This window comes from Acanthaster planci, unplaced genomic scaffold (genome assembly GCF_054643075.1).
Source record: "Acanthaster planci isolate LZ-2023a unplaced genomic scaffold, COTS_SCS Contig4, whole genome shotgun sequence".
In the NCBI taxonomy this organism is placed as follows: domain Eukaryota; kingdom Metazoa; phylum Echinodermata; class Asteroidea; order Valvatida; family Acanthasteridae; genus Acanthaster; species Acanthaster planci.
The window spans coordinates 340,113-367,467 of NW_028257628.1; the positions used below are offsets into that span (position 1 = coordinate 340,113).

General features: G+C 38.6%; 1 protein-coding gene and 2 long non-coding RNA genes across 7 annotated transcripts in view; 2 read left to right on the top strand and 1 right to left on the bottom strand.

Annotated features, from left to right (window-relative positions):
• Positions 1–2,705: 2,705 nt before the first annotated feature.
• LOC147795580 (uncharacterized) lies at positions 2,706–12,719 on the top strand. Of its 2 annotated transcripts, XR_015423762.1 has the most exons (6): positions 7,867–7,943; positions 8,332–8,491; positions 9,821–9,895; positions 10,560–10,629; positions 11,237–11,305; positions 11,701–12,719. It is a non-coding gene; the product is annotated as an uncharacterized LOC147795580 (long non-coding RNA). The 2 variants fall into 2 exon arrangements; XR_015423761.1 differs by lacking the exons at positions 7,867–7,943; positions 8,332–8,491 and adding an exon at positions 2,706–2,858.
• Positions 12,720–16,953: 4,234 nt separating this feature from the next.
• Positions 16,954–23,272, bottom strand: LOC147795581 (uncharacterized). 3 transcript variants are annotated; one of them, XR_015423751.1, is made up of 6 exons: positions 22,569–23,272; positions 21,357–21,391; positions 20,564–20,895; positions 19,792–19,875; positions 18,851–18,973; positions 16,954–18,622 (listed from the first exon to the last, which is right to left on the bottom strand). It is a non-coding gene; the product is annotated as an uncharacterized LOC147795581 (long non-coding RNA). The 3 variants fall into 3 exon arrangements; XR_015423752.1 differs by lacking the exon at positions 21,357–21,391 and having other exon boundaries at positions 22,569–23,271; XR_015423750.1 differs by lacking the exon at positions 22,569–23,272 and having other exon boundaries at positions 20,564–22,145.
• A 124-nt stretch (positions 23,273–23,396) lies between these two features.
• Positions 23,397–27,355, top strand: part of LOC147795582 (uncharacterized) — a 32,892-nt gene continuing 28,933 nt past the window's right edge. For both annotated transcript variants that reach the window (XR_015423743.1, XM_087131637.1), the window contains exon 1: positions 23,397–23,655. Coding sequence is in view for 1 of the 2 variants with exons in the window: in XM_087131637.1 (XP_086987763.1) it covers positions 23,585–23,655 (71 nt within the window). In the remaining variant the exon portion in view is untranslated. The remainder of the gene's footprint in view (positions 23,656–27,355) is intronic.

The following is a 27,355-nucleotide window of genomic DNA, read 5'->3' on the forward strand; positions in this document are numbered from 1 at the left end:
GAATGGAAGCTGCTTGAATCTGAAAAATTCAAAAGAGCCGTTGAACACCCACGCAAATCCTAAGTATTCTCTATGTGCCTGGCACATATCTACATGATGATATCCTGACTTGAGATCAAACTTGTACACATAGCCTCCTTTTTTTGAGGAAAACCATCGCTGTGCGCCGCATATCTTCATACTTAACCGAAATCTTTCAAAGATGTTCGTTAAAGGCTAACCTTAAATCCAAGATAAGGTGCTTCTTACCGTTGTTTTGTTCTGAAACCGTGAGTGGATTAACTACTTTAGGTGGATTTTATATCTTTTTACAGTACCGAGATGAAGTAATTCCGTAATGGCTTGCTGTACAAATTCTGCATGAGATAAAGCAGATTTATCATTTTGTGAAAACATTCTGGCCGGCTGCGTAATAAATGGGATCACGTAACCAATTTTTATAGTGTAGAGAATGAAATCTGGTACCAAAATGCTCGGCCAAAAACAGAAATAGTTTGCCAATCTGCCTGCTACTTTAATAGGAAGTACTCCCTGTTTTCTTCGTATTCACAAAAATTATCTACGTAAAGAAACTGGCCATCTATACTTTCAAGCATACATACATCATTCAACTTAACTTCATTGTGAAGCACTGGAGGCGGAGGTTGCACTAGCTCTGCACTTTGGGCAAGTGGCTTTCCAGTGGTTAAAACTGCCGCATATGAAGCAGGCTCCTCTCCCTGTGTAGGATCGAGTGGCACTTTGGTTGAATGGTGAAAGTGAGCTTGCTCGGCGAAAAAGATGACTGCTACCACCAGTGCCGTAACCGGCCAAAAGCTGATCCCCCTTGAACCTTTTGGCTTGACTGGAAGCCACCATCTCCTTCTGCTTGACTTTCCGCCCGGCCTGGTTTTCTGCTCTCGTGATCTTGTTGTCATCACTCTCATCATCGGCCGCGACTGACCATGAATGACACACCCGTGGATCACACCATTCACCCAGCTACACCCTTACATAACACCTAACCATACCCATAGAAATCCATGCACCGTGAAGGAAATAAATATGTTCTAATTCACACCTGGTCGTTCAAACGAATATATATGAATTTTCTGTGACATAAGAGAGGAATAGGGAATTGGGATTAGCATTCAATAAATGATTCAATAATGATCAGTGACTTTAAAATTATATATAATTAAATAATAATATTGACATTTGGAATTCTGAAGGACATTTACAAGTATATTCTTATAATGTAGGCCTACATACTTGCAACGATTGAAGTCGGTGGGACTGGTAACATATCTGTGATAAAGCATATTCTTATGATTAATACATTTACATAAACTGGGAGTAACCCAAAGGGATTTAGGGGTTGATTTCCTTGCTTAGGTTTATTCTGAATAATGGGAATCTGTTTATTGACACTTGCTTGAAAATATTCATAAAATTAATAAAGGCAGAATTGGCATCATCATTGCACGTCAAAAAGGTGTCCAGTCACTAGAAAAGTTTGTGTTTAAGGTTGACAAGATTATTATGTGAATAGTCACGAGTGACAATACCCATATGTTGTGAATCAGAGCGGTTTAGTGTAAATGGAAATGATGATGGAAATATAGGGAAATGATCTGGTATATCAGTGATTATACATGTAATACCAGATTTTGGTTGGGGTAGTAATTTGGAAAAAGTGTTTTCAATAAGTGTAGCAGAAGTCTTTCTTACTCTAGTTGGTTGATGGGTTTACGGCAGGAAAGAAACAGAATAGACAGTGTCTAAAAATTGTTGTCACCTGGTTTTGGCTGACTGCTACAGAGTATAGCCCCATTAATATGGCCTACGGTACGCTGCGCTCCGGCTACCGGAATGTAGGGGAGCGCAACGTACCGTAGGCAATAATGAGGCTAAGCTGAGTAAATTCTGGTTAAAATCACCGGTAACGATACTGGGTTTGTTTTCATCACTTACATGGTAAAACAAAGACTGAGAGAGTGGGAGCATGTTGAGAATTTCTAAAAATAGCTATCGGGGGCCTTAACTCCAACAATAATATTTTGGCATTATTTGGTGTACCTACAAACTTTGATTTAAAAATCAAAGGAGTCGTCACCTGCGACCCCACCACAGCAACTGTGAAGTTTTACCTGTTAATTACCCCGTACTTCTGTTTATTTCCTCAAGTCCTCCTGTCAATGCCACGGTTCATCAAAGTTAAATTTGGATGTAGGCCTATTTCTGATGATATTACGAGATATATATGCGATCACACGTCTGATGCTCAATTCTCGTGGTTGTATCTTTTAGTGCGCATGGCTCTTATCCAGTTAGACTCCATTCAGCAGTAATTGTGATAGCCCCGCTAGTTGCCGTGTTTCGAAGGGCATGCATATTTATTCGTATCTGAACGACGCGTCCAATGACATCGATCCAAAGTTTGTGACGTTTTATCATCACACATTCATTAAGAACCACATGGTGTCCACTGATCCAAAGCTTGCAGTTCGTTTTTGCTGTCACTTCAGACATGCAGTTCTTGATTCAGGCGCTGGTATTGTCAGAAGTAGTCCCTTTGCTCCTATCATTCACGAAGGTCTTGCAAATGTTCTTCGCGTTGGTGCTGCACTAGGTTTTTTTTGTTTTGGTTCTTGAGCTTAATTCAGTCTGTGGGAACGAATCAGTTGGAGTAATGTATCCAATTAGGCCCTACGTAACACCTTTTTTGTGGCCCTGCTTTATTTCTCGTGTCGATGTCATGGATGACATGAATGGATCGCTTTCCAATTCATCAAAAAAAGAAGAAGCTGATCAATCTGACTCGGAGCCCGAGCTACGTCGTTGTGATGCAAAGCCTAAACCACGGGAGACAACTCGTTGTAAGTAATACCTATTGCTAACAGGGATTTATTCATTTTAACCCCAGCCTCCGTCGCCTTTTGAAACGTTCCCTTGGCTACTGAACCTTCGCTTTTTTGACACTACTTGCGTGTGTAAAGGTTGATGACATTAAATCGCTCTACCTGCCTCGGTCATGCTGGCGTCAATAGCATCAAAAAGCGTCAACAAGTTATTCAAGCATTATTTATTATCAGCTGCCCTTCTGAAGGAATAGAGATGTTAATATGTTGATGTAATTCAGAAATACGTGATATTAACACAACTAAAAACAAGTGTAAGCCCAGAATTAGTCATATTAGTAATTGGTCACTCACTCCTTGATCCTACGTATGTTTAATGTCTTGAAATGAAGATCTCAATGGAGTTCCTGGTTGTGGTCCATTTCCAAGCACTGTCCAACTCCGCAAGACTCCAAGGCTGTAATTTTACAACCACAAGCCTGACCACAACTTTAAGGAAGCTATACCACCCAGCCTGCATCCCACTCTATATAAATTTATAATCACCCCCAAAATGTTTCATGGTCAGTCAGTCCACTCGTCTTTCCGCTAGTCTTCCCTCTGCCTATTTATTTGTTTATTTGTTTTTTTTATTTGGTTATTTATTAGCCACATCAAACAGCAGAAATACCACCAGTTACAGGAATGGAAATGAATGAACTCAAATAAAGAACATTATAAACAAAAATACTAGATAGTAAATAACAGATATGTATGTACATGTGTAAATTAATGGAGAATACACATAAATAAATCAGTTGACAAGAAAAACAAGACTACACAAAAACTCTAAGGGAGAATGACGGTAAACCAGGCAATAAGATGTTGTAGGTGTGGAGGAGATTAATTACCCAGGGGAACACAGGTGAAGTGACTAATGAAAAAAAGACAAACAATAAACCGCAGACAAACATACTAACAAACATCAAATACAACACAAATAAACAGACACCTGAACATCTGGGTAAACAAACATGTACATGTACTAGGGGGACTGAGGACACACAAACAAGAAACAAACAATAAGAACATTCAAATCATGGTCAGATTAAACTGAAACAACTTGCACAATAAAACGGTAAATTAAGAACTGATTTGTGTCTTCAACTCAGTCCAATGATAATAGCCTGTCTTTTCCTAACAATACATCGTGGACCCACTCCTTGTCGGGCCACGCTTATCAACTTGTATGTGGCAAATACAACTTTACACAAGGACTGTACAAAGTAATAAAGCCACTAGCAAATGACAGGTAAGGGAAAACCAATTTAATGTGAACCATAAAGGCCTTCCTTTCTAATTAAAAAAAATAATAATTTAGACATATTGATCAGCAGTTGTAACATCTACACATTAGAAGGACATATCATTGTTACAAATGTTTCAAAGAATATAGCACAGACATATAGTTCAGCAATGAAAACATAAAAGGACCATACCAGAAATGAAAGTGATAAGATTGAATAACGTTATTTAATAAATTACAATAATGAATATGACATTCACCCATATACAATGCACATTTACTTTGGTACAAGCTGCTAAGTTAGGTCATCAGAAGACAAATGCAATCTGCAAATATTAATCCAAGTATGCAAGAGTTGATTGATAACACCCCTTATTATAGGAGATTCAGGGAGTGCAACATTAAATTTAAAAGTAATGATACTTGCATGAATGTACAGGGGAACAACACCAGTGGATAGACAGAATCGCAATTATGTTCACTCCTTTCCTTATTTCAAGGAGAATAGTTTGAGAAGGGATATGAAGGAACACTGTTGTTGTTGTTGTTGTCTACAGAGCTTTAGTTATTGATTGCCCAAAAGTTACTCTTTTAAGCATGTAAGTTTCAGTTATTGATCATGACTCACTCACAGTCCTCGAATGGGTTTTGTAAGTTCTGAGTGATAGGTGTGACCTTGTCATTCCTACATGTAAGACCCTGGTCTTGGTGCTTTGTCCTGCTTTGCTCTGTGGCAGTGATGTAGTCGAGTACTTTTTGAGAACCAACTTCCCTACCAAATATTTAACTAGTTAGGAGTGAACAAAGCTAAAGTACATCGGCATTTTAAGGTACATGCATAAAGTAAGATTACAAAGCAACATAATGACTTCAGACCATCACTGTTTGATTAAAATTAACTTTTTAGGATAAAAGTACTTGACCGAGTACTCTCTAAAATAAATTTAAGGTTGCAGTTCATCATAGTTTTTTGATATGTCAGCTGAGTCCTTAACAAGAAGATATTATATTAAGATGCAAGCCATTACGCTGCTGAGAACATTCCTTTAGTCAATGGATCAATGCAGGTTTATTTTTGAAATGGTCATAAGTGGCCGAAGATCCTTTTAACCCATAATGATTGATTAAAGTAGACTTTAATTAATGTATCAATAGTCCACGAAATTACTGTTCTGAATTCAAAGAATATAAAATGAACTTGTCTTGAAATTGTTAAGCCTAGTTTCACATCGGAAGTCTCGAGCAAATTTTGGGGAAGTCTCATTAACATTTCTGGATGGTACCCAGGGAAACAAACTCGAACAAAATGGATTATGGAAAAGCTAGATTGAATGAAGTTTCATTAAACTGTGCTGTCTTAATCCAATGTTTAGATGATTGCTACTAGTGCTGTGCATCCAGGAACAACACAATTATAGCTTTTAACACATGAAATTTTTTCAGTGGATATCATTCTGTCATATTCTGATGAAACGTACATACTTACTTGTCGAAAAATCCTTCAGCCCAAATGTATTGCAGACACTACAGAAAAAAAACATGATATCTTTATTGACCTACTGAGTGGGTCTGATGGTCTGATCATGGAAGACCAAAACGTTTTGAATGAATGACAAGAAAAGATGCTGTAAAGTACGAGCTACATGGAGTATTAAGACACATTCTTTCGTGCCAGCAGGCAGGCATAAACAGTAAGCCCCTTTTTCACTCTATCCAGTCCCTTTTTATTGTGAGTTGCCCTCCTCTTGGGGACAGATTAATAAGCCCATGAAACTGTACACCCCCCTTTTACCCCAGATAATTTGCCCACTGTTTGATGACCCTCCATACGAAGAGGCTGAAACCTGGCAAGTACTGTCCTCTCTATCTCTGAGTCAGATAACATGATTTCATTGTGTCTCTAATCAGCAGAGATGGTGACCCTTTCAAGCACAGACAAGTATTAAATTGTTGGTAACTGTGTCCAAGGCAACTTCACAAACTCATGTGTCAATCTGCTTGAACATTCCTGCGCCTTGACCAACTGTAGCGATTGAAGGTGTGTAATTCAGTTTCTGAGCTAAGGCCTACTGAGATTTTCTTTCTGACAGTCCACTTGTCTTGAGAAAACCACACACGCATACATTCTATTGTGTCTAGTCAAGCGATAATAATTGTTGAATGCTGTGGTTTGTTACTAAACAGTAATAAACAGTTGCTGATAAGATCCTGTTACCACTCAGGTGTTGTTTATTTTTGGTTAATAAAAAGATGACTTTTCCTGCTACAGATAATTCAGCAGATGCCAACCATCTGCTGTACCCCGTCCCATTATCACTTCGTACACATTAAATAATCTCCTTTTAATAAATATGTGTTCTACCATGGTCGGACTTATTGTACATGTACATGCACTCAGAAAAGTCCCTTATAAGTGTCTATAAATCTGTTGACAAAATAGGGTTGAAGTATCAATTTCTTCCAACCTAATGATTACATGGCTTTGACACTATTGGAATGATTTGAAAAGATCAGCATCACATAAAGAAAATTTCTCCACGATCATATGCTAACATCATGGCTTTAATCACTTATGCTTCCTAAATTAGGAGTGTACGTATTTCAATTCAAAACTCATTCATGTAGATCCCAATTCATATTGTTATTTTCTCCTTTTTAAGATAAAATCGCTTGAGTTACATTGATTGATTCACAACCACACACGTGTTGGCTATCTACATAGAAGTTTACAGCCACTGCAAAGCTTGAAACCTGAAGACTAAATCTGAAATGTTCAATCTGTGATCTAAGTTTGTATCCACCCCTCCCCATCACCTACTCCTTCTTTTTATTTGCTTCCACGTCCTTGGTGTCTTCCCAAAAATAAATTTAGTTACATCAGCTTTTCCTTTAGTTTCCTTTTCAAGGACTGCATGTGTTTAAAACCACAGCCTCTCCTTAGATGTCAGTGGTTTCATTACACGTTCGTAGAATTTCTTCGTGATAATATACATAATTTGTCTTTTTTTTTCAGAACTTCATATTGTTTTCAAACCTCATTCAACATATACAAAGTGACACACTTTCATGTTACTGATAAATGTCATCACAAACTTCTCGGCATCTTTCTTTTTAATGAATATAAGGAAAAAACCTCAACTACTTGTTGAGAATTCTGCCCTTTACGTGAGATCCTGTCCCAACACAATCCCGAGACATCAACTCCATCCCCAAACTCAGCACACATTAAAATCCACGACTGAAAATACAGAAATGTGAATTTCTAAACATTAAATTCCACTTATGCAACTAATTTGTGGGAGTTCTGTTATAACACTTGTTAAAGGACAAATACCTTCCAACCGATTAGTGAGATATGGTTTTTAAGAGTAAAATTTGAACATGGTTATACTGCTCGCGTAAGACCACCTGCAAATCATCAGTTGTGATATTAATTAGCACGGTTTTGGTGAGGAATAGCTTTTGTGGAATCATGTAATATGATTTTTAGATTTTAACATAGAGTGGTATATCAATTTCTTGCAGGCTTCAAAATGGGTATCTACAATGGGAGCATCAGTGTCTTCATTTGTCACAATGAGGCTAAACCAGGGAGTTCTTGAAAGGGGTGGTATGTATTTTTCCGCCGTTCCTAATTGTAACAAAATGCATCAAGTTGCAGTGAGTTTATCAGAATATTCTTTTTTCTCATGTTTGATGTTTTACATTTAAGGTCCAGCTTTCAATGGGAACTTTTGTGGAGGACCCATTTGTGATTGGAAGATTCAAAGAGGCTGCAATACAGCGTCCTAGTAACTTATTTGGATCAAACTATCATGGTAAATATTAGAATATTCCTATCGCCAGAATTGTGTTTGTGTTTGTTGATTGCTTGGTTACCTGGTATAACTAGTCATCATTTACAGCAGCTCTAATTCCTGAAGTGAAAGCACATTTGTTTACCATCCATACTAAACAAAAAGTAAAATGTAGAATAATTTTCCCCCTTAAAAAAAAGATGGGAAAAGGAAATAGCTCTGAAAACAAGAAAAACTACTGCTAACCTTCCATCCACAAGTGTGCAAAATCACACCCGAAAGGCTATCAAAACTAACTTCATGATGTGTTAATAACTTACTTTCACTTCTTGATACTAATTAATTATCACCTCCTTTCAATTTGTACCCTTTTAGTGCAACATCGTAATGCAATCTGTTCTCTCCGCAGTATTTGAGTGAATTCAATGATAATATACCGTCATCATGTGCTTTCATGCACATGACAACGGACGGGTCAATGGTTATCTCAGGCTGTAATCCAAAGGACATCATCAGTCACACATTACGGTCAGAGGCGGCAGCCACAGCCAGAATGGGAGCATATTCAGGTGAATTTACTGATTGAATTGGTCATTGAAATAAGCATGAATACACTGATACAATTTATCATCATGCAACAATTCTTTGAGTAATATATGTGTAATAATATAACTATAGGTTTCCCGAGGCGCTGTTGGGGGAATCAATGTCAATCACCTGTACACCAAAAAAGCATCTTGATTAAGTTTGGGGGAATTGTAAATGGGATATAAGCCTACAACCTCTGAAATACTATCCAGTATTATTCTACCAACAGAGCTATCCAGCTGTATGTTGTCGGGTTTTCCCAATTGCTAATAGCTCTGTTTGGCGTGTGCTAGCCAGAAACCATTAAACCTAAATACCATGTAGCCAGGTATCGCAACATTTTCACTTAGGTTTTTTACCAACAAACGGTAAAATTACCCCCCCCCAAAAAAAAAGTCTTCTGAGCCTGTAATCTGCAATTGTGCCTGTACCTCTTGAATGTAAAATGGCTCACATGGTTTTATAATTGAATTTAAGGCCCTGTACAAGAGAGGCAATATTTTCCCGACACTGGTTAATTTGAGAAATCAGCAAATTATTGTGTTCTTTCTGATGCGATTTGTACTTAGAGTTCACGAATACAATATTTGGGTTAATAAGATAAATAAGATTAAGACAACAAAATTTTGTATTCATGCATTAAAAATAATGATTTCATATGGTGATACTGCAGATGGAGAGTTCTGTTTCTTCATTGGATGTTTACTAACATTGAAATGACAATTAGCATTTTTTTCATATCTAGGAATATGCTTCATTAAACTTACATCATGAAATATCTGCAGAAGACCATTATTCAAATAAAAATGACTATCACATGATGAATGACTGCCCTTTTCACAGGTATTTAAAAAGTAGGGTGGGCTGGGAAACCATAATCATAAGCATTTTATTTTTGGCCTAGAGCTGGAATGCTTCGGTCAAATTATGCACTTTCTGCTACCACCTGCTATTTTTCCAGTGAAAAGAAATTGTTTCAGCATGAGAACCAGTATGCACAAGTTATTTTCCAGTAATTATCAGTTGATCGAATGCAACTTACTGAAAGTTAAGATGCAAGTTTTTTCTTGTTAATACAGTCTTTTGACAGTTGAATATGCCACTTTATTTGAGACCAGAGGAAAACGTGAGAGCAATAAGCAATCCACTTGGGTTACTCTCATTTATTTTTATATGTTTAAATGTTTTGTCAGAAATTACAAATAATTCTTCATGTATCCTGAAAAGCAGTTAATCGATATAGACAAGTTTCCTACTACCAAAGTGTTTGATGAGAACTGTGTAATGTCTTTGCTGGTTTTCCAATGCAGGATGCTGATCCTTGACTCTCTGCAGGGGCATCTGGGTCAGCAAGTGTATCAAGAGATCCATCAGACCACCACTAGGTAATGTATGAGAGTGGAACTTAATGAAAGCCTTTATTAAACTGTTTAGAAACATGACAACGGTATTTTATCTGAGTATTATGTATCACAGTTGCATTGTCCCACAAAGGCATATGGCACTTGCTGTCTAAATTTGAAAGTATTAATTTTTTTAGTTAGTTCTAATTAACTTAACTGTTTCTCATTTATCCTGAAAATGCATGCATGACAAATGTTTGTGATTTGTCGGTGTATATTGAACCGTAATTTCACACTTAAATAAACCCAAAAATTTTTTTATAACCACTACTTTCAAGCCAGTACAACTTCAGCTGTTGGGACTACACACCAGCATTGTATATCATGCTCACATGAACTTTACACAAAATTCGACTTAGGTTCACCACACAGTCATACTTTATACGTCATAAAAGTTTTCCAGATTTTGATTGGCTTTGAGAATCAACTCAATTCTCCGTTTACTTTTGCCCAGACAAAATAACATAATGTACCTCTGTCTGAAGATCTGATTTGATTAAGTTGTCATACGAATTGTTAGACAAGACTGTCTGCACTCTGTTAGAGAAACTACTCCATTTGCGCTGTTGGATCTTTTTTTTTTCCAGAATCCAATTATCTTGTAGGTTTTTCATGTATATAATTCTTTGATTCATCACTTCTCCAGATACATGAATCAGATTGCTCGGTGTGCTTGAAAGTCATTTAATTACAGCTTGGAGTTGGAGGTCTGTGAGGTAAGATTTATCTGTTGCAGTTACATCCACATTTCTAAAAATATAAGCACACGGTTGTTACAAAATACACTGCCCATTGTTTTATTTTTTTATAGTTCCTTTCATAACTAAACTGCTCCATATATTAGATTTTGAAAGAAACATGGAACGTAGTGTTGCGGTCAGTGTAGGGTGAATAATGAATGTGGTTGATCCAAGCATGCTTGCTGAGCTATAGGTATCCGATCGGCCCTTATTATTGACAAGGTATTCATGGTTTTGGTTTAAGAAATAAAGTAGTGTTCATTGGGAATCTTAAATTATTCTGTTTTGGAGTCATCTGTTGTACTTGGTTTGTCTGTGAACAGCATTATCTTAACAGTCGGCATGATTTCATTTATGTGATAAGTTAGGGGCGCATTACAATTAAACACTTCAACTACACTTGGTTAATCAAAGTGCGAAGTTCCATTAAACTTCTGCATAATCCTGCTGATCAGTAGCAGATTGTGATTTTTTGGATATTGTTGATTTCACTTTGTTCCTTGTTTATAGACGTCCTTGACCCACAACCTCAACAAATATCACATGTTGTGTTAGCTAAAAATTCTCTTCTTTTTTTCATCAGGTGCTGCAGCAGGAAAACCTGCATGATTGCGGTTTGCATGTTCTTGCATACATGGAGGCCTTTCTAAATGTGAGTACTTAGTTTGTATAGTGGTGAAGATGGATGAAGAAATAAGTAGGATTTACGTGACAAACAGCACGGGATGGCATTTTTTGGCATTAAAGGAAATGACACGATTCTGAGTGGAACTTTGATGTCTGTTATCCAGTTGTATGTCCACAGGAAGGGAGACCTGGATACTGCAGGGGTATACAAAATTCAATCATTCTTGAAAATGAGAATATGTTATTATCAAAAACCTTGGTTTTGCTCCGGTAAAATTGATGAGACAAATGCTCCGACTATTAAGCAGTCCTCGAAATAACTAAGGAAGACCCGTTTTGGGCCTGTATCATGTTATTGGGGAAGTGGCAGTTTTATACATGTGGTGTTTGTTTTCTGGTTTGGTTTGTTGCTGTTATTAGGATGGACTTCATCAGCTGACACCCGGACCCTATGGAAAGGTTATGCGGAGAAGGATCCTCCATCTTTCTCATGATGTCGGCACCCAGTCCGTCCCTTAATTGATAATGCCACACTATATAATATTGTTATGTTCGTTATGTAATTGTAACATTAGATACAGTGGTTTGAAGAATGTGTAAATGCATTTGCAGCCTCCCATGAAACTTATTGGAAAAAATTAAATCGAAGGGAAAGCAAAGTTTAAGTAAAGTTTTCAGGAATTCTGGGGATGGGTGTTCGCTTAATAATCCTTTGTATGCAAACACGTATTGCGAATTTTCCTCATCACTGTTTTGTTGATGTATTTTCAACAAGTAATGTACAGCAGCCAATGATTATTTCATAAAATTAGGCCAACATGAACAGTCACGAATTGCCTTCAGTAAATTGTTCATGCAAATGTCCTAACATCAGAATGGAATAGTGAACCTGTGACGAGATTTCGTCATAAAAATAGAACAGTACTTAATTTCAGGAAGGGTAAACAGTGCAGCTGGAAATGACAGTAACCAGTGCTTTGATTAAAGGGTGATACATAATGCTGGCAGCTCTTAGAATTTTCTTTTGATAAGAACAAGGCATATCGTTGGTTGGATACACGTGTCAATTCTCTTTTGTTAATTTTACCTTTGAAATGCCAATAATCAACAGTAAACCACTTAAAAGGTTATTTTTACAGTGTCGGCTTCCAACGTTACTTAATAATTAACTTGTATTGACGTATTATTTATTGTATAATAGCGGGTATGTAACAAGATAATGTTCAAGAGAAAAGGGAAACATTGCCAGCTTTACAAACATGATTGTAGGCCTACGCATCATGGGTGAGAGAAAGAAGTAGATGTGCTAGGTTGGATACATAAAACAAGTACAAAAATTTGCGAATACAGTTGCATAAAAGTGTGTGCATTCGTGAGAGAGGTCCTTGTAACAGGAACATGTTATCATGAATAAAATTAATTTCGCTTTCCAAGCAGAACCTTGTATAAACAGTGTTCTTTAGTCATTGAACTGTACAACGAGCATTAACCGCTTACGTGATATCTCGAACCCCAAATCCCTTCAATTGCTAGTGTAACTCTGCATGCACATCACGTACCATGCACAGGCCCGTTAATACAAGTTATATGACACTGTCCTAGTGATGATCGGTTTAGATCCGGTGAGAATTACGGGATACATTTTGTGTTGTACATATACATTTCATACTTGAACTTTTACAGCCCCACCACCAAGTGTTGAAACTTTTGAATCGTGCACACACCGTTATCTACAACGATGATAAACCCAGATGCCGGATCAGCCATACTAGTGGTGTGATGCGTCTGTCTGGACGTATTCGGAAATCATTGTAGAACGACAAATATCGTCGCTCTTTTAAAAAAAAAAACAACAACAAACAGGTCGTTGCGGTCCAATCGGTAGGCTACGGAGCCGGAAGAGAGTTCAATATAAATGTACAGGCAACACTTGATGCTCGGTGCACAGTTATAAGCCTACGAGACTCTTATGGAAAAAAAATTGATTGAAATTATTTCAGCTTCGGAATTGTTGTAGCCAAATTTTTAACCAGTTTTTGTTCCCAACATTGACTTGTTAGGAGGAAAAAATGCAAGTCGTTTATTTAGAAGACAGATTTATTCAGACCAGTCCCATACGGTTTGTGCACAAATGACGTCCGTAATTCCTTTCTCTTTTTTTTCAATTTCTAATGGCTATTATAACATTTTAAAGGAAACTTATTGTCGTCCAGAAGGTGCCCATGGTGGATGATCAAGTGACTCCTCCGAAACTCCCAACTCTCTTCAACTCTTACCAGAGAAACCTATTCCAGGGTCGACAAGATACAGAACGCATTCTAACCTGGAATAGAGTAGGTAGGCCTACAAGAAGTTAAATATTACCCCTGGGAATCTTGACAAACGCGAAGCAGTAAAATCATGACACAGGTATTTGTTTTTCTAATAAGACCCAAATAAAAGAAAGCCTTTTTGCTTTTGTGAAACTTTCTAAAAGTAAATTATATTATTTGTTTAAATTATGTTTGTTCGGGACACGCTTTCTCCAGTTCGTTTTGATTTATACAAGCCTTGTTTCTATGTCAGGGTATGAACCATTTGTTACATTTTTAAAAAGAAGTATGTTGCTCAGGCAAACATTTTCAATTTTAACTGTCACATACACTTAGAGCTTTCGATTCATTTCTCAATGGGAAATGGAATAAACGTGTCTGCTTAGAGATCTTACAGGAACAAACTGGAGAATCTCTCGAACAAACGCACATGTGAAAATGTAGTTAATGGTAACAAATTTTTTAAAATGATACTTAGCAATTTGAATATTTTATTAAGATGGCACTCTGTGGCTTTCGTACGGAGCTACAAAATTTCCATCTGACTTAATTGTAAAGAGGTCCTCAACTGCAAAACCCTAAAAGTTTGATGACGACATATAGAGATAGTTTCACGGAATGACAACATCATCGAAGTTGGGTAAAAACACCTTGAGACTGCGGGATGAAGACAACCAATGGCACTTTCAGAGCTCCGTCTTACGGTTTTGGTCTAAATACTTTTATTTCAATGTCGCTAATATTAATTTGACACAGAAACATCCCAATCACCGCATCATAATGTTGATAGTAATTTTGTATTTCAAGATTGCTCGTCGTGTTTGTTGTCAGAAAGTCGAGGCTTTTCCGCATAATTCACTACCCCTTATATTTATCCAGTTTCCAGTGTCCCTATCCCTGGATACCCGATCGACGTCTATTCCACAAGTCTCCCATTTAATGATGATTTTCAGATCCTTTTTGCTTCTTGGCCGAATTCTGATTTGAGCAATAAAAATTATCTTTTTATCTGATTTTATTCCTCCAAATTAGGAAATTTTATTGTTTGCATTGGTCAGGAAACAACTATAGGCCGTCTATATCACGAGTACTTCATGAATTTAATTTGTTGTAAATGACTTCCAAAACAGCTTCACAGCGGTTCTGACAGACACATTCAAGTTAACGTTATCGCCGTAGTACATCTAGTCTCGTTTCAATTGTAGAAATATTGAATGTCATTGATATGCGAATTCTTGCGTCGAGCTCAATTGGCAGGGCTTGGTTTTGTCTGATTTCAAATAAACATTCATTGGTGCACTCTGTTTAGGTCTAGCTCTCGCATGGTAACGATTTCCTTGTTTAATTGGGTGTAAATCGTAATTTGTACACTTCGATATTGTAAACCTTTATTTGAAATTACAATAAATAAAAAATGACTGCAGAGATCTTGAAGTGCCATAAGATATGTGTTGAGATCATCGAAATGGCGAACCGTTAATAACGTCGATAAGTGAAAATTTTGAGAGATTTTTCCTAACCTAATTGGGGGATTTTCAAGTCTGTTAATTTTTATTACATTTGCAGATTAAATTGTATGCATTTACGGATTGTCAGGAATCAACCGACAAACTGCAGACTTGGAACAGTTGCAGGCTTAACGGCATAAGAAAAAAAACGGCATGCTTCAAATCTTGAACCATGGGGAAAAATGTAACCGAATGTTTTTGGCCATGTAGAAATGAACAAAGTAATTCAAATACTTGGACAAATATCGAAGAAAACATAATTTTTGTTATAATTTTCCCGATTTAACCCTGAACGTTTGTCAAAAGTTTCTTCGTTGTGCGTTTTGCCAAATGCTTGCATTTACAAATTTCACCCACACTCTTTGCGTTACACTATTACGCGATTAAAAATGGACCGTGTATTAATCTTGATGTATGATATTGGTTTGGGCTACGGATGTTCGAAATTCAAGTTTTGAAAGAACTGTGCGCGATGGTCCGAAGGGGTACAGGCTAAGCAGCTCCTCATGCATTCTGTTAATTAAATTAAACCGTTTATAATGCATAGGAGCGGAAACACCCCATCATCGGTTGGAAAGAGCCACTTTGGTCCGGATTATCAATTTGTTTGGCAGCGATGAGATTGCAGCACATTCGTTTACTGCTCGTTTGTGAACCAGGGAAGCAAAGTTGCATGAAGGGATGCACTGAACTAATTCAGGCTCCATTACAAAAATGCAAAACCATTAAATTTTAGAGCCCCATGTAAAAGGCAACCGAACTCCCTGAGGCATCTAAAAAAAGCCTTGTCTGGTCCTTCAGGTTGCATTTGGTTTTCCATTTTTATTAGGTTAACGAGTGAATTTTTAAATTATCTATCAAAATTGACCTCGGCCCCCCAATGTGAATGTTACCAAAGTGTCTCCGCAGCCATTTCTCAAACGACAATCCTCATTTTTTCAGGCTCTCTTGACTAATTTTCAATCACATTTTTTTCTACTTTTCCTCCAGATGGTTGCCCCTGAATCCACACAGATAATCCTGGGCTAAATACTTACACAACTCAACAGTATCTCGATAAATACGAACCCCTCTTTTTGAAACATTTGTAGAAGTAATTTTTAAGCGTCAATGTGTGGACGATAATTTCCTAGAATTGCAACAGTGCAGGCAACAGAGACTCCGCTTGCCGGAAAGAGCGCCCTCATCAATACCGCCTTCTCTGGGACTAGCTTGAGAGCCTGTGCCCCTGACCATTTTGAAACCACAAAGTCAATACCCAGGCCGACTCTCCGGGCTCAGTGAAGTCACATGCTCGATTGCGACCACTGCATCTATGAATAGAGCTCTGATTTTCAGAATCATAAGCTGCAGTTTACTGTGACCATTTTGTCATTTTTTAAATCAATTAATTAATTTGGTCGATTTTTATCGAAATCGGGAAGGGGATTTTTGTTTTATGTTTGCGTAATCAATGTAAGAAATCATTGATTTTTGAATCGCTCTTTACGCTTGTCATGACTACAGGCTAAATACAAGCAGAGTGCCTGCCCCAATCCACGCTCTGCTCACATGCAGAGTTCCCAAGAAACATTAAACTGAACTAAGTGACAATGGGGAAATCCCAAGCGTACTGCCCACTAAAAAGAGCTCACTTTTTAGGTCATACCTTCATGTTGTTCAATGCACCGTGATTGTGATTAACCTTGTGGTCTTAAGACCGAAAAAAACATTTTTACAAATTAAAATATACATGTACAACTTGTGATACACACTGAGTAATCAAAATATGAACCGTCCTAATCTCTGGCCCGGCACAAGTTGATAAGGGACTACTCGAAACAGTTTAAAGAAAACAAATAACACAATGGATATTAAGAAGCACAATGTGTTTATTATTCTGAGAACAGCATGTATATCCTGTCATTTAAACACGAAAGCAGCAAACGTAAAATGGGTTTGCAAACTAGCTGGCAGTGGTTTGATTTATAAGCACAAGAAAGTTCCCAAACAATTTGGATAAATTCCTACATGTGGTGAAGTTGTACATGTACTGACAGAAGCCATAGCTCAAGGTGTGCCCACACAACATTGTTCCTCCATTTCCTTCTCAAACTATTCTCCTTGACAAAGTCATACGAGAACGGAAATAGCTAGCATTGTTTGAGTATGTGGCAAAATAGGTACATGTGGAAAATGAATATGACCTCAATGGTATACATATTTACTGAACAACAACAATAACAATAATAGGGTTTTGACACATATCCACATTGGTTCGTAGTCTTTCAGTTTCTTAATACAAAACGTGAATAGGATTTTTGATTTTGAGGTCATTAAGTAGTGCAGTAAAATGTTTTGCAGACTTGATGTCCGCCTTCTTTGACCAATTCATCAAAAGATGCACTGCATTAAACTCCCGACAATGGAAACATTTCAAAAAGCATTTTCCCCGATGAAGCTAATGACTGTGAACCTGTCATGTGGTCGTCCTTGGACGGCGGATAAATTTTAGGGATCAGGGAATGGCATAGTGACTTCCTCGGTGACATCACCGGATGAGGCTTTTAAGACGAATTGCCGAGGAACGATGTTGTAAACATACAATTTTCATCTAGTTTTGACTTTCAAACTCAAATATCATTTCGGAATGCAATTATCCCACCACAACCCCATAAATTTTTCCAGTCCTCATAGTAAAATAGAAGTGGCTAATATCATTTCGCATTTTTTTAGTCTTTGGGTATATTATTTAATGTATATCAGGATCAAAACGTTTCAAATCTGGACGTCATGGAACTGCTTTGTATGAAATGTTTGACGGAGAAAATGTGAGATTCCAAATTTAAGCAAGTCATCTAAATGCATTATTTTAGATTAACATCTCAGCAACAATGCTCACTTGTCTCAAATGTGCACTTGCCATATTACATAACTTAAAGAGAATTTCAACTACGCTGTACATGCATTTTGGATATACCGAAGAGTAGTGAAAAGATGAATCAACATCAAGTTGAAAAGAAATTCATTCCACAGCCATTTCAAGCAATCAATTTACAGCAGCATGGCACATACTTTCGGGTTCTTCTTAAAGTGATGAGAGAGAAGAGTATAACCATGGAAAGGAAAATTGGGCAATATTCATATGGCAACATCTCCATAGTGAACTTAGTTTTTGGAATCCAAAAATTAGGTTTGCATTTGTTTGCTGGTTCAGCTTTACAAATCGTGTCTGTAGAAATTGTTGCTAATGCATGCAATTTAAATTTGCCAGATTTTCTTAACCCTCCATCATTAACAACATTGACAAATTTCAGGTGGACTAGACTTTGATACAGAAGGTAAACTTCTTTTACTTTGGACTCAGTTTTTTTGAGTTTCTCCACCACACGAATACTCGACAATGCCAAAGAAAGTTGTCCTGTTTCATGTATGAAATCTGCACCTTGATACGCTGGAGACTTGCATTCATTTGCTCTGCAACTTGACTGTTCAGCATCTTATACTGTGGGTAAGCATCAAGTCTATATCCACTTGAACATGCTGAAAATGCACAAAGAGAAAGAAAGACAAATGTCAGATGAGTAAAAGTTACATTTGATGTCGGGCAAGACAACTAAATAAAACCATCACAATTATCACAGCACTTCATAGTTCTGTTGAAGTGGTATTTTCAAGGAACATTCGACAAAATCAAAAACAAATACAGCTAAACTTTAACAAATTAAACTTCTCGAGGTAATCTGTACTACGGACAAGCACAACAATTACCTGTATGATAAGGCCAGTGCAAACTGTCGATGAGGAACTTTGTGTTTCGAAAATGGCGAGGTTCTCGGTTAAGACAATATGAGTGCAAGTGGCAAGCATTGTCATACATAACGACTGCAGGAGCTGAAAAATATAGAAACAAAATAAAAAGAGTGCAAAAAGTTTGTGCGTTAACACCTGTGATTAACTATTACAGAGTGACATCTATGTGCAAAATTCAGCACAGAACTTGTCAATTTTAAGAATATTCTACAATAAGAACAGCTGTTGGAAAACTCTGAAACTTACTGGATGAAGAATCCATTAAATTCATATTAGCACTGCACAATCTATAAGTCTCTAACACAACTTTCTTATTGAAATAACCCCCCCCCCAACCACTTCCATCCTTTGACATAGATGGTCTAAACACCTACAGTAGTCATGGGAAACAAACCTGCAAGGAATTTCTCTTTGGGCAGCTGCAATCAATTTCTCTAAGAACAGGACGGACCTACAAAGTGCATTACTTTGTTGCTAAAAGGTATTTTGAGGGTTATTCCAATGCATCTTTGCTTTTAAGCTAAAAAGTATTTTTATATTCCATGTCAGGTCATATTCCTGACCAATAATATGATGTAAGTCGAAAGAAAAAGCCTCAAATTTAAAACAGTCTGTAGACAAATATGTATTCCATTCTTTGTTGATGTTGCTTAAATACATTCTGTCAAGTTTGATAATTCCTATTTATTGGCAGAGCACTAAGCGTCAATCCCATTTGCATACCTGCAACTGTTGTAAATAAATAAAAGTTTGAATAAATGACAAATCACACATTGAGAAGAGTGCAAAGATACACAAACACCTATCTAAGATAATTCATTACAGCGACACTGTAGCGAAATTTTTTGTCACCCATGTTCCCTAACTGTGGTTAAACTTTTAAAAAAGTGTGGACTCACTAGTTGCAAAACGGGTAAGTAACAGAGTGAATGGAACATTTGGAGATTCAAACCGCTCCATGATCTCAAAACTGTAGCAAATGCCTGAAATGGTAACATTTTTAAATAATGAAAAAAACACAGCAAAACACAAAAAGGAAAAACACACCAGTTAGGTGAAGAGCACATGATACTGAACACTAATTGTTGTACTTATTGAAAAGTCTGATTCATCAAAAGTCAAGTGACCTTTAAAACAATGCATCTCTACTTCAACCTAATTCAATACCCACAACAGTAACAGCACACCATAACTCACAAGTGCATGAACACTTTTTTCTTGTGGGTGGGGTTATCAGGGCATTATGGGTCATCCCAATGATGAAAAATCCTGAATGTTTTCCAAATTTATCCAACAGTACACTTAAGAAAAATGTCCAATTCACTGACGCAATGTTTTTCTCTGATATTAAATATGATAAAGGAAACATGCAAGAGCAATTAAAAAATGTTTACTAAAAATTGTTTCAAGAACAGAAAGTAATGGTGGCACTGTCTCCAAGGTCATTAATGACAACATCAGGTCTACATACTATGATCCCATTTGACACATCTTGCATTTGTTTAGATACAGCTGCCGGCACTGAATAGGAAACTTGCTGGCAGCCTAGCACTTCAGTCCTTTAGCAGAATACATGAAGCATCAGTTAAAAATTAAAAGTCTATACAATCACCAGCAATGGATCATTTTTTATGAAGTAAGGATACCAGGAGATTAGGTAAGAACATGTACCATGCTCACAAAACGCTGCAAATATGCCTGGACTCATCTGCCATATGTTTTTGTTTGTTTTCGACAATCCCCGATGGAACAACTTTTACGGTCTATGTCCACTGAGTAGACTCCTCTGTGTTTCTTCTGTGGCAGGTTAGGCCAAAAAGCAACGCCACAAAATTCATTGCTAGCTTCATCAGTGGTGACACTATTTGCTTCAATACTCGTTGGTATGGTTGCTGGTGCTGAAACAATGGAGCTTTGGATAGGCGTCCAAGTTCCTCCAACACAGGAATAAGCAAATCCGGAAGGTCATCTTGGACTTTATAAAAGTCTGCAAGCGAAGGGCACTGGAGACAAAATAGTCATAACTATGCATTACAAGAGAGAGACAATACATGGTTCACAGGTAGTCACTTCCTATTTGACCTTATGATAATAACAGTACTATGCTGTTGAAGGAGGCTAAGCTGTAAATAAACTTGCAGGCTTCCACAAGAAAGCAGAACAATTCTCTTTTTTTTATTTTAGTCAACTGATCAAACTTTGCAGGCAGAAATAAAGAGCAAGTCCAGAATTTCTATTTACTTTTATTTAACAGGTTAGAGTTATGTTTCATGCAAAAGTTAGGTACATGTATTGATGCCTGTAGTCGCTGCCCTTCGAACATTAACCCATGTTGCAGAACAGTGATAACCACAGTATTTCAACAATACTAGGGATGGTAACAAAGGAAATCAATGCACCATTATAGATCTCAAACATGTGTGAGAAACTAACAATAAACTATTTCAACAGGGTATTCACATACCATGTCCTCGGCTGAGGCAGCAGTGTAACTGTGATCTAAGAATTGAAAAAAAAGTGTTCATCGACACAGTTTGCAACTATCCACGTTAAATTGCTAACAAGAAAAGTTGTAAACAGCATTCATGCTTGTACATGTGCCTTGGCCATGAGAAGCAGCAGTGATTGTGGCCTGATTATCAAAGTCAACCAAAATCCACTTCAGGCCCATGATGTGTAAACATTCGGGGAAATCCTTAAACACATCTGCAGGAAAATTTAAACAAAACGGGCAAACACAAGCCAATTAGTAAAATAAAATGAACCTTGATTTTACTTCGCCTTTGTTACGTAAAAAAATCTATGTGCCAAGCCTGTGTATGGTTGATGGGCATCAATACGTATGAAGCCTGTGTATGGTTGATGGGCATCAATACGTATGAAGCCCGTGTATGGTTGATGGGCATCAATACGTATGAAGCCTGTGTATGGTTGATGGGCATCAATACGTATGAAGCCTGTGTATGGTTGATGGGCATCAATACGTATGAAGCCTGTGTATGGTTGATGGGTATCAATACGTATGAAGCCTGTGTATGGTTGATGGGCATCAATACGTATGAAGCCTGTGTATGGTTGAGGAGCCTGTGTATGGTTGATGGGCATCAATACGTATGAAGCCTGTGTATGGTTGATGGGCATCAATACGTATGAAGCCTGTGTATGGTTGATGGGTATCAATACGTATGAAGCCTGTGTATGGTTGATGGGCATCAATACGTATGAAGCCTGTGTATGGTTGAGGAGCCTGTGTATGGTTGATGGGCATCAATACGTATGAAGCCTGTGTATGGTTGATGGGCATCAATACGTATGAAGCCCGTGTATGGTTGATGGGCATCAATACGTATGAAGCCTGTGTATGGTTGATGGGCATCAATACGTATGAAGCCTGTGTATGGTTGATGGGTATCAATACGTATGAAGCCTGTGTATGGTTGAGGAGCATCAATACGTATGAAGCCTGTGTATGGTTGATGGGCATCAATACGTATGAAGCCTGTGTATGGTTGAGGAGCATCAATACGTATGAAGCCTGTGTATGGTTGAGGAGCATCAATACGTATGAAGCCTGTGTACGGTTGATGAGACTGCGAGTGCGACTGATAATGTATGAAGCTTGTGCATTGTTGATTAGTCTAACTTGATTTTAATTAAAACAAATTTTAGGTCTTACCGGTACCAGCAGCTGCTGGGTGTCCCCTAAAGTCTTCAGCTGCTCTGGTAACGCCTGTAGAACTGGCAGTGGGTCTGACGTCGGGCATATGACAATGTGGATGTGTCACATCGCTGCGCTGCTTTCGCTGTCTTTTCAGTTGGGCCAAGGCTGTGAAATTTGTGGTTCTGCTTTCACCAAAACGTTGAGTTCGGAGGTTGAAACCGTGCCACTCTTCTGAATATTTAGCTCGTTCCGTTTCGTTTTTATTTTTAGGGGAAATATTACTTCTCTGAGACATTTTGGCCAGCCGCGGATCACTCAGGAGGGCAACTGACGATTACTTGGAAAGAACACGTGCATGCGTGACTGAAAATAAGCTGCAGGATCTAGGAGGCCGGGCGCAAGCGGCATGCGCATATCATATGCAGCGCACATGTACATGTACATGTACTGTACATGTACATGTGTACATTGTACACTGTACTGCACACACATGTACAGTACATGTTGATATACCTACTTTACATGTACTACTTCGGAATATATTTGCATGTTCAAGCTCCGCCCACAACGTTCGCATCGGATAATGCTAAAACATTATAAACGGCTGAAAAGTAGGCTACGCTGTCAATAACCTCTCCAATCGCCCTTTATAGATCTATTCACTGGTTCCAGTGGCAAATGCGACATTTCAACTGTCTTGCTAGGGTACCAGCCCAACCCCCATTAAAACGTGTATGGTTGTATTCGAGAATTGAGCTTCACACGTATTGACGCATATATGCCTCGATATTACTGCAGGGAATTGAGCCTGTGTTTTTATATTTTATTTTTTTGTGTGTAAATAGAGAGAGGCGCAGCATTCTACTACAATGTGAGTACTGTAGTACACGAGCCTGTCCTACTTATTGCGATCTTCAGAGAGCGGTGTTTACAGAACACTTGATCGAGGGGCGGGGCCAAGACGCGCATTTCTGCTACTTGGAATCGCACGGATCAGCACTCGTCACATTCTCTCCTGACATGCTTCAACCATGGAGGAAGGACAAGCTTTTGCCGCCCACATTTCCGCGTTTCAGGATGGTAAATCTGCTCAAGCTAATCGGTAAGTAGCTTTATGGATGTTTACTATGTAATAGAGGAAAATATTTTGCATCCTGCCTCCACCTTTTCATTATTTCAGTCATTGCAAGAATGTTGCAATCGCATGAATCAGATGAATCAGCGACTGTCAGGAAATCAGATGAATCGACGGAAGCCACCTGACACCCTGCGCATAAACCATATGAGACTGGTCTGAAACTTAAAATTTCAGTGTTTTCTTTGTAAATGACTAGGTTTTTGCCCTTCAAAATTGAACATTTCTTAAAATGTTTTGCTCTTTAAGGCGGTGTGAAGTTGGTTCCTCGTTTGACGTTCGACATTCAATGTTGAACAAGTAACTGTTCCATATTCGAACGTCGAATAAGTAACCGTTTGACATTCCGGGTGCACTCGCCTTAACGGCAATGGAGTGCAACAGGAACAAAAAACAAACTGTTTCCAATACATGTTGATTTGAAGCTTTGCATGGTGAAGTCATGAGATGTACAGTACAATAGGCTTGCGGGTACAGCATGGACTCAGTCTCTTAGAAGATGTGTGGTTATTAAAAGAACCAGTAAGTGTTGACTCGGTCAGGATACTCTTGCTGTCCTTTGGAGAGGGTGCTAGACTCAAGCACCTGAAATGAAGGCGCGGGGTTTTTACCCCAGTGGAATTATGAGAGGAAAAGTATATTTCATTAATACAAACTTCCCGTTTTCATTGAACTACTTTCCGAAATCGAAGAAATACACATCAATCCCACATCCAGCTCTAAACTTCTTTTGATCAAAGTCTTTCCCTGGACTAAATCCACAGTGTTGCCTACATTTCACACAGGGAAATTGCAGATTTCCACTGTGAAAACGGGATTGACTAACGTTTTGCCTCGTTGGAGGATTTCTTCATCTGGAAACTAGAGTGGAAAAAATAATGAATTACGCAAAACTTTTCTAAAATCGATATAAAATACCTAAATCCCTTATACCGGCCAGGGATTACATTGAATACGATGTCATTGGTCTCTTCAATCGGGGGAGGGGTGAACCCTGAAAACCTGGGGCATGGGGTTCTTCGGGGTCAAACAACCCCTGAAATGAAGGCGCAGGGTTTTTACCCCAGTGAAATTATGAGAGCGAAATTAGAGGGTCATTATAAAAAACATCCTGTTTTCATTTAACTACTTCCCTAAATCGAAATAATACACATCAATCCCACATCCAGCTCTAAACTTTTTTTGATCAAAGTCTTTCCCTGGACTGAAACGACCCCGTTGCCTACATTTCAATCATGGCAGTTGCAGATTTCGACTGTGAAAAAGGGTGTGATAAACGTTTTGTCGCGTAGGAGGATTTCTTAGTCTGGAAACCAATGAAGTACAGCAAACATTTCTAAAATCGATATAAAATAGCTCAACCCCATGCCCCGGCCAGGGATTACATTTAATGAAATGTCATTGGTCTCCTCAATCGGGAGAGACTCCTTCCAACCTTGAGCATGGGGTTTCTTCGGGGTCAAACAACCCCTGAAATGAAGGCGCAGGGTATTTACCCCAGGGGAACTATGAGAGTGAAAGTATATTTCATTAATACAAACTTCCCGTTTTCATTGAACTACTTTCCGAAATCGAAGAAATACACATCAATCCCACGTCCAGCTCTAAACTTCTTTTGATCAAAGTCTTTCCCTGGATTTCAAAAAGGGACGTCATATTGGTCCTACTTATGCCTATAACTTCTAAACAAAGGCAGATAGAAATGCCATTTCAGTGTCTAACCCCCCATTTTCAGGATCAAGGAATTCGCTCAAGTCATTATTTTGCACATCCGGTGTTGGCCATATTGGATTCCAAGATCGCCGCCGTATTAAACTTAGTTGCCCATAACTTCGAAACTAAGGCATATTGAAAAGCAATTCCAGTTGCTAATACCCCATTTTCAGGGTCAAGGAATCCAGTAAAATAATTGTTTTGAACATTGGTGTTGGCCATATTGAATTCCAAGATGGCCGCCGCCGTAAACCTGATTGTCTATAACTTCGAATCTAAGACAGATAGAAACTCAATTCCAATGGCTACCCCCATCAAGGATTCCAGTGAAAGAATAGCTGTCAGATATCTGCCATATTAAAATCCAAGATAGCCACACCTTTTTTGTTTGTAAGGCATAATGCCGTGCACTGTTGTACCTCGCAGTTAACTCAATTCGCATAACACTGTCCATCACAAGCGCATAGTGAAGTGCACTGGAGGTTTGCCCCATAGCACTTGCAGTTCCCCTTGCAGGTCTTCTTGCACTTGCAGCTCAGCAGCTCGTAACAAGCTTTAGTGGCCTCAGGAAGCATGGTCCGTAAAACTTTCCATTGTCCATCACACTTCTCCCAACCCCAGTCACCTGGTGAGGGAACAGCTGGATTGGCAACTAAGCATTGACCCCAGATGTGGCCTGCTTGGAATGCAGCTCTTTTTGTGTGTTCTAATAGAGCTGCTGCCATTGGAGGAATATTTTCGATCTCCCTGGACTTCTTGGAGAAGAGATAGCGCCTTGCCTCATCTACACCATGAAGTTCATTGGTGCGGTCATACATTAGGACAACGAATCGCCCCAGAATTTCGATGACTGTCTTCAGTACGTCAGGTGCTGCCAACACAGTGCCTGGAAGGCCTCTGTAGCCTCAGGATATACCTGCCATGCCTGCCAAGCAGATTTCTTCCCACGGTTTGAGAAGAAGACACTGTGTCGCAGCCTGTAAATGCATGGAAAAATGCCAGTGCCTGTGACTTCTCTGCCCCAATGTTACTGACTATCTGGTGTACTGCAATGTGTCTGTAGTTCTTACCAGTCCCGAAAGCGACCCAAAGCTCCTTCAGGCCAATCTCCTTGAATATACTAACTGCTATGACCACCACATCCGTGTCCACAGTGCGGATCATCACTTTCTTGTGTCCTTGCTGGGCCATGTCATTAACATTAACTTGATTGTTCACCGTGCTGTAGATTGTCTTGTCACCTGCAGTTTCATACTCCACACATCTCTGTGCAAGAAACTGAAACAACTCCTGCTTGTTTTCATTGTTCCGAAGAAATCCTGGCCAGTTGCCTGGAATTCTTGTGGAGGATGAAACCCGACGCCTAGTGCCACAGCCCCTCTTCTCTCTTGTTGCGTTTTTCAAGCTTTCGGACAGATACACATCCCATACAATATCAATTCGTCTGACACTATGCAGTTCCTTGACAACATATGGTAGGAAGACCTCCTGGGCATACTCCTCGAAGGTACCACAGGTTCCAGGAACCAGAAAGTGAACTACAGCAGGTCCATCGAGGACTTTAACATCAATCACCAAGGACGTACCATGACTGGTTGTCACATTTCCTTCGATACAGTCCAAAAGGTAATGTTTGTCACCCTGGCGCATCTGACCTCCAGTTGCCAATGACGGTGGAGTAGATTGGTTCTCATGCCTAAAGAATTCATCAACATTACCTTCTCTAGTTTGACTGGCAATGTACAACCTTGAAAACAGAGCCCTGTCATTCTTCAGCTCCATCAGTCTCCCCGCTGCTTTGGTCTTCTCCACACCAGGCTTGCTAAACATGGCCAGATTGTTGCGGGAAATGGTGTCTCCAATTGACTTCGAATTGGAATTTAAACGCTCTTCCATGAATTGGTAATATTTTGCCTTCCCCCAGTGAATGAACGCTCCTCGTGGCAAGTACAAC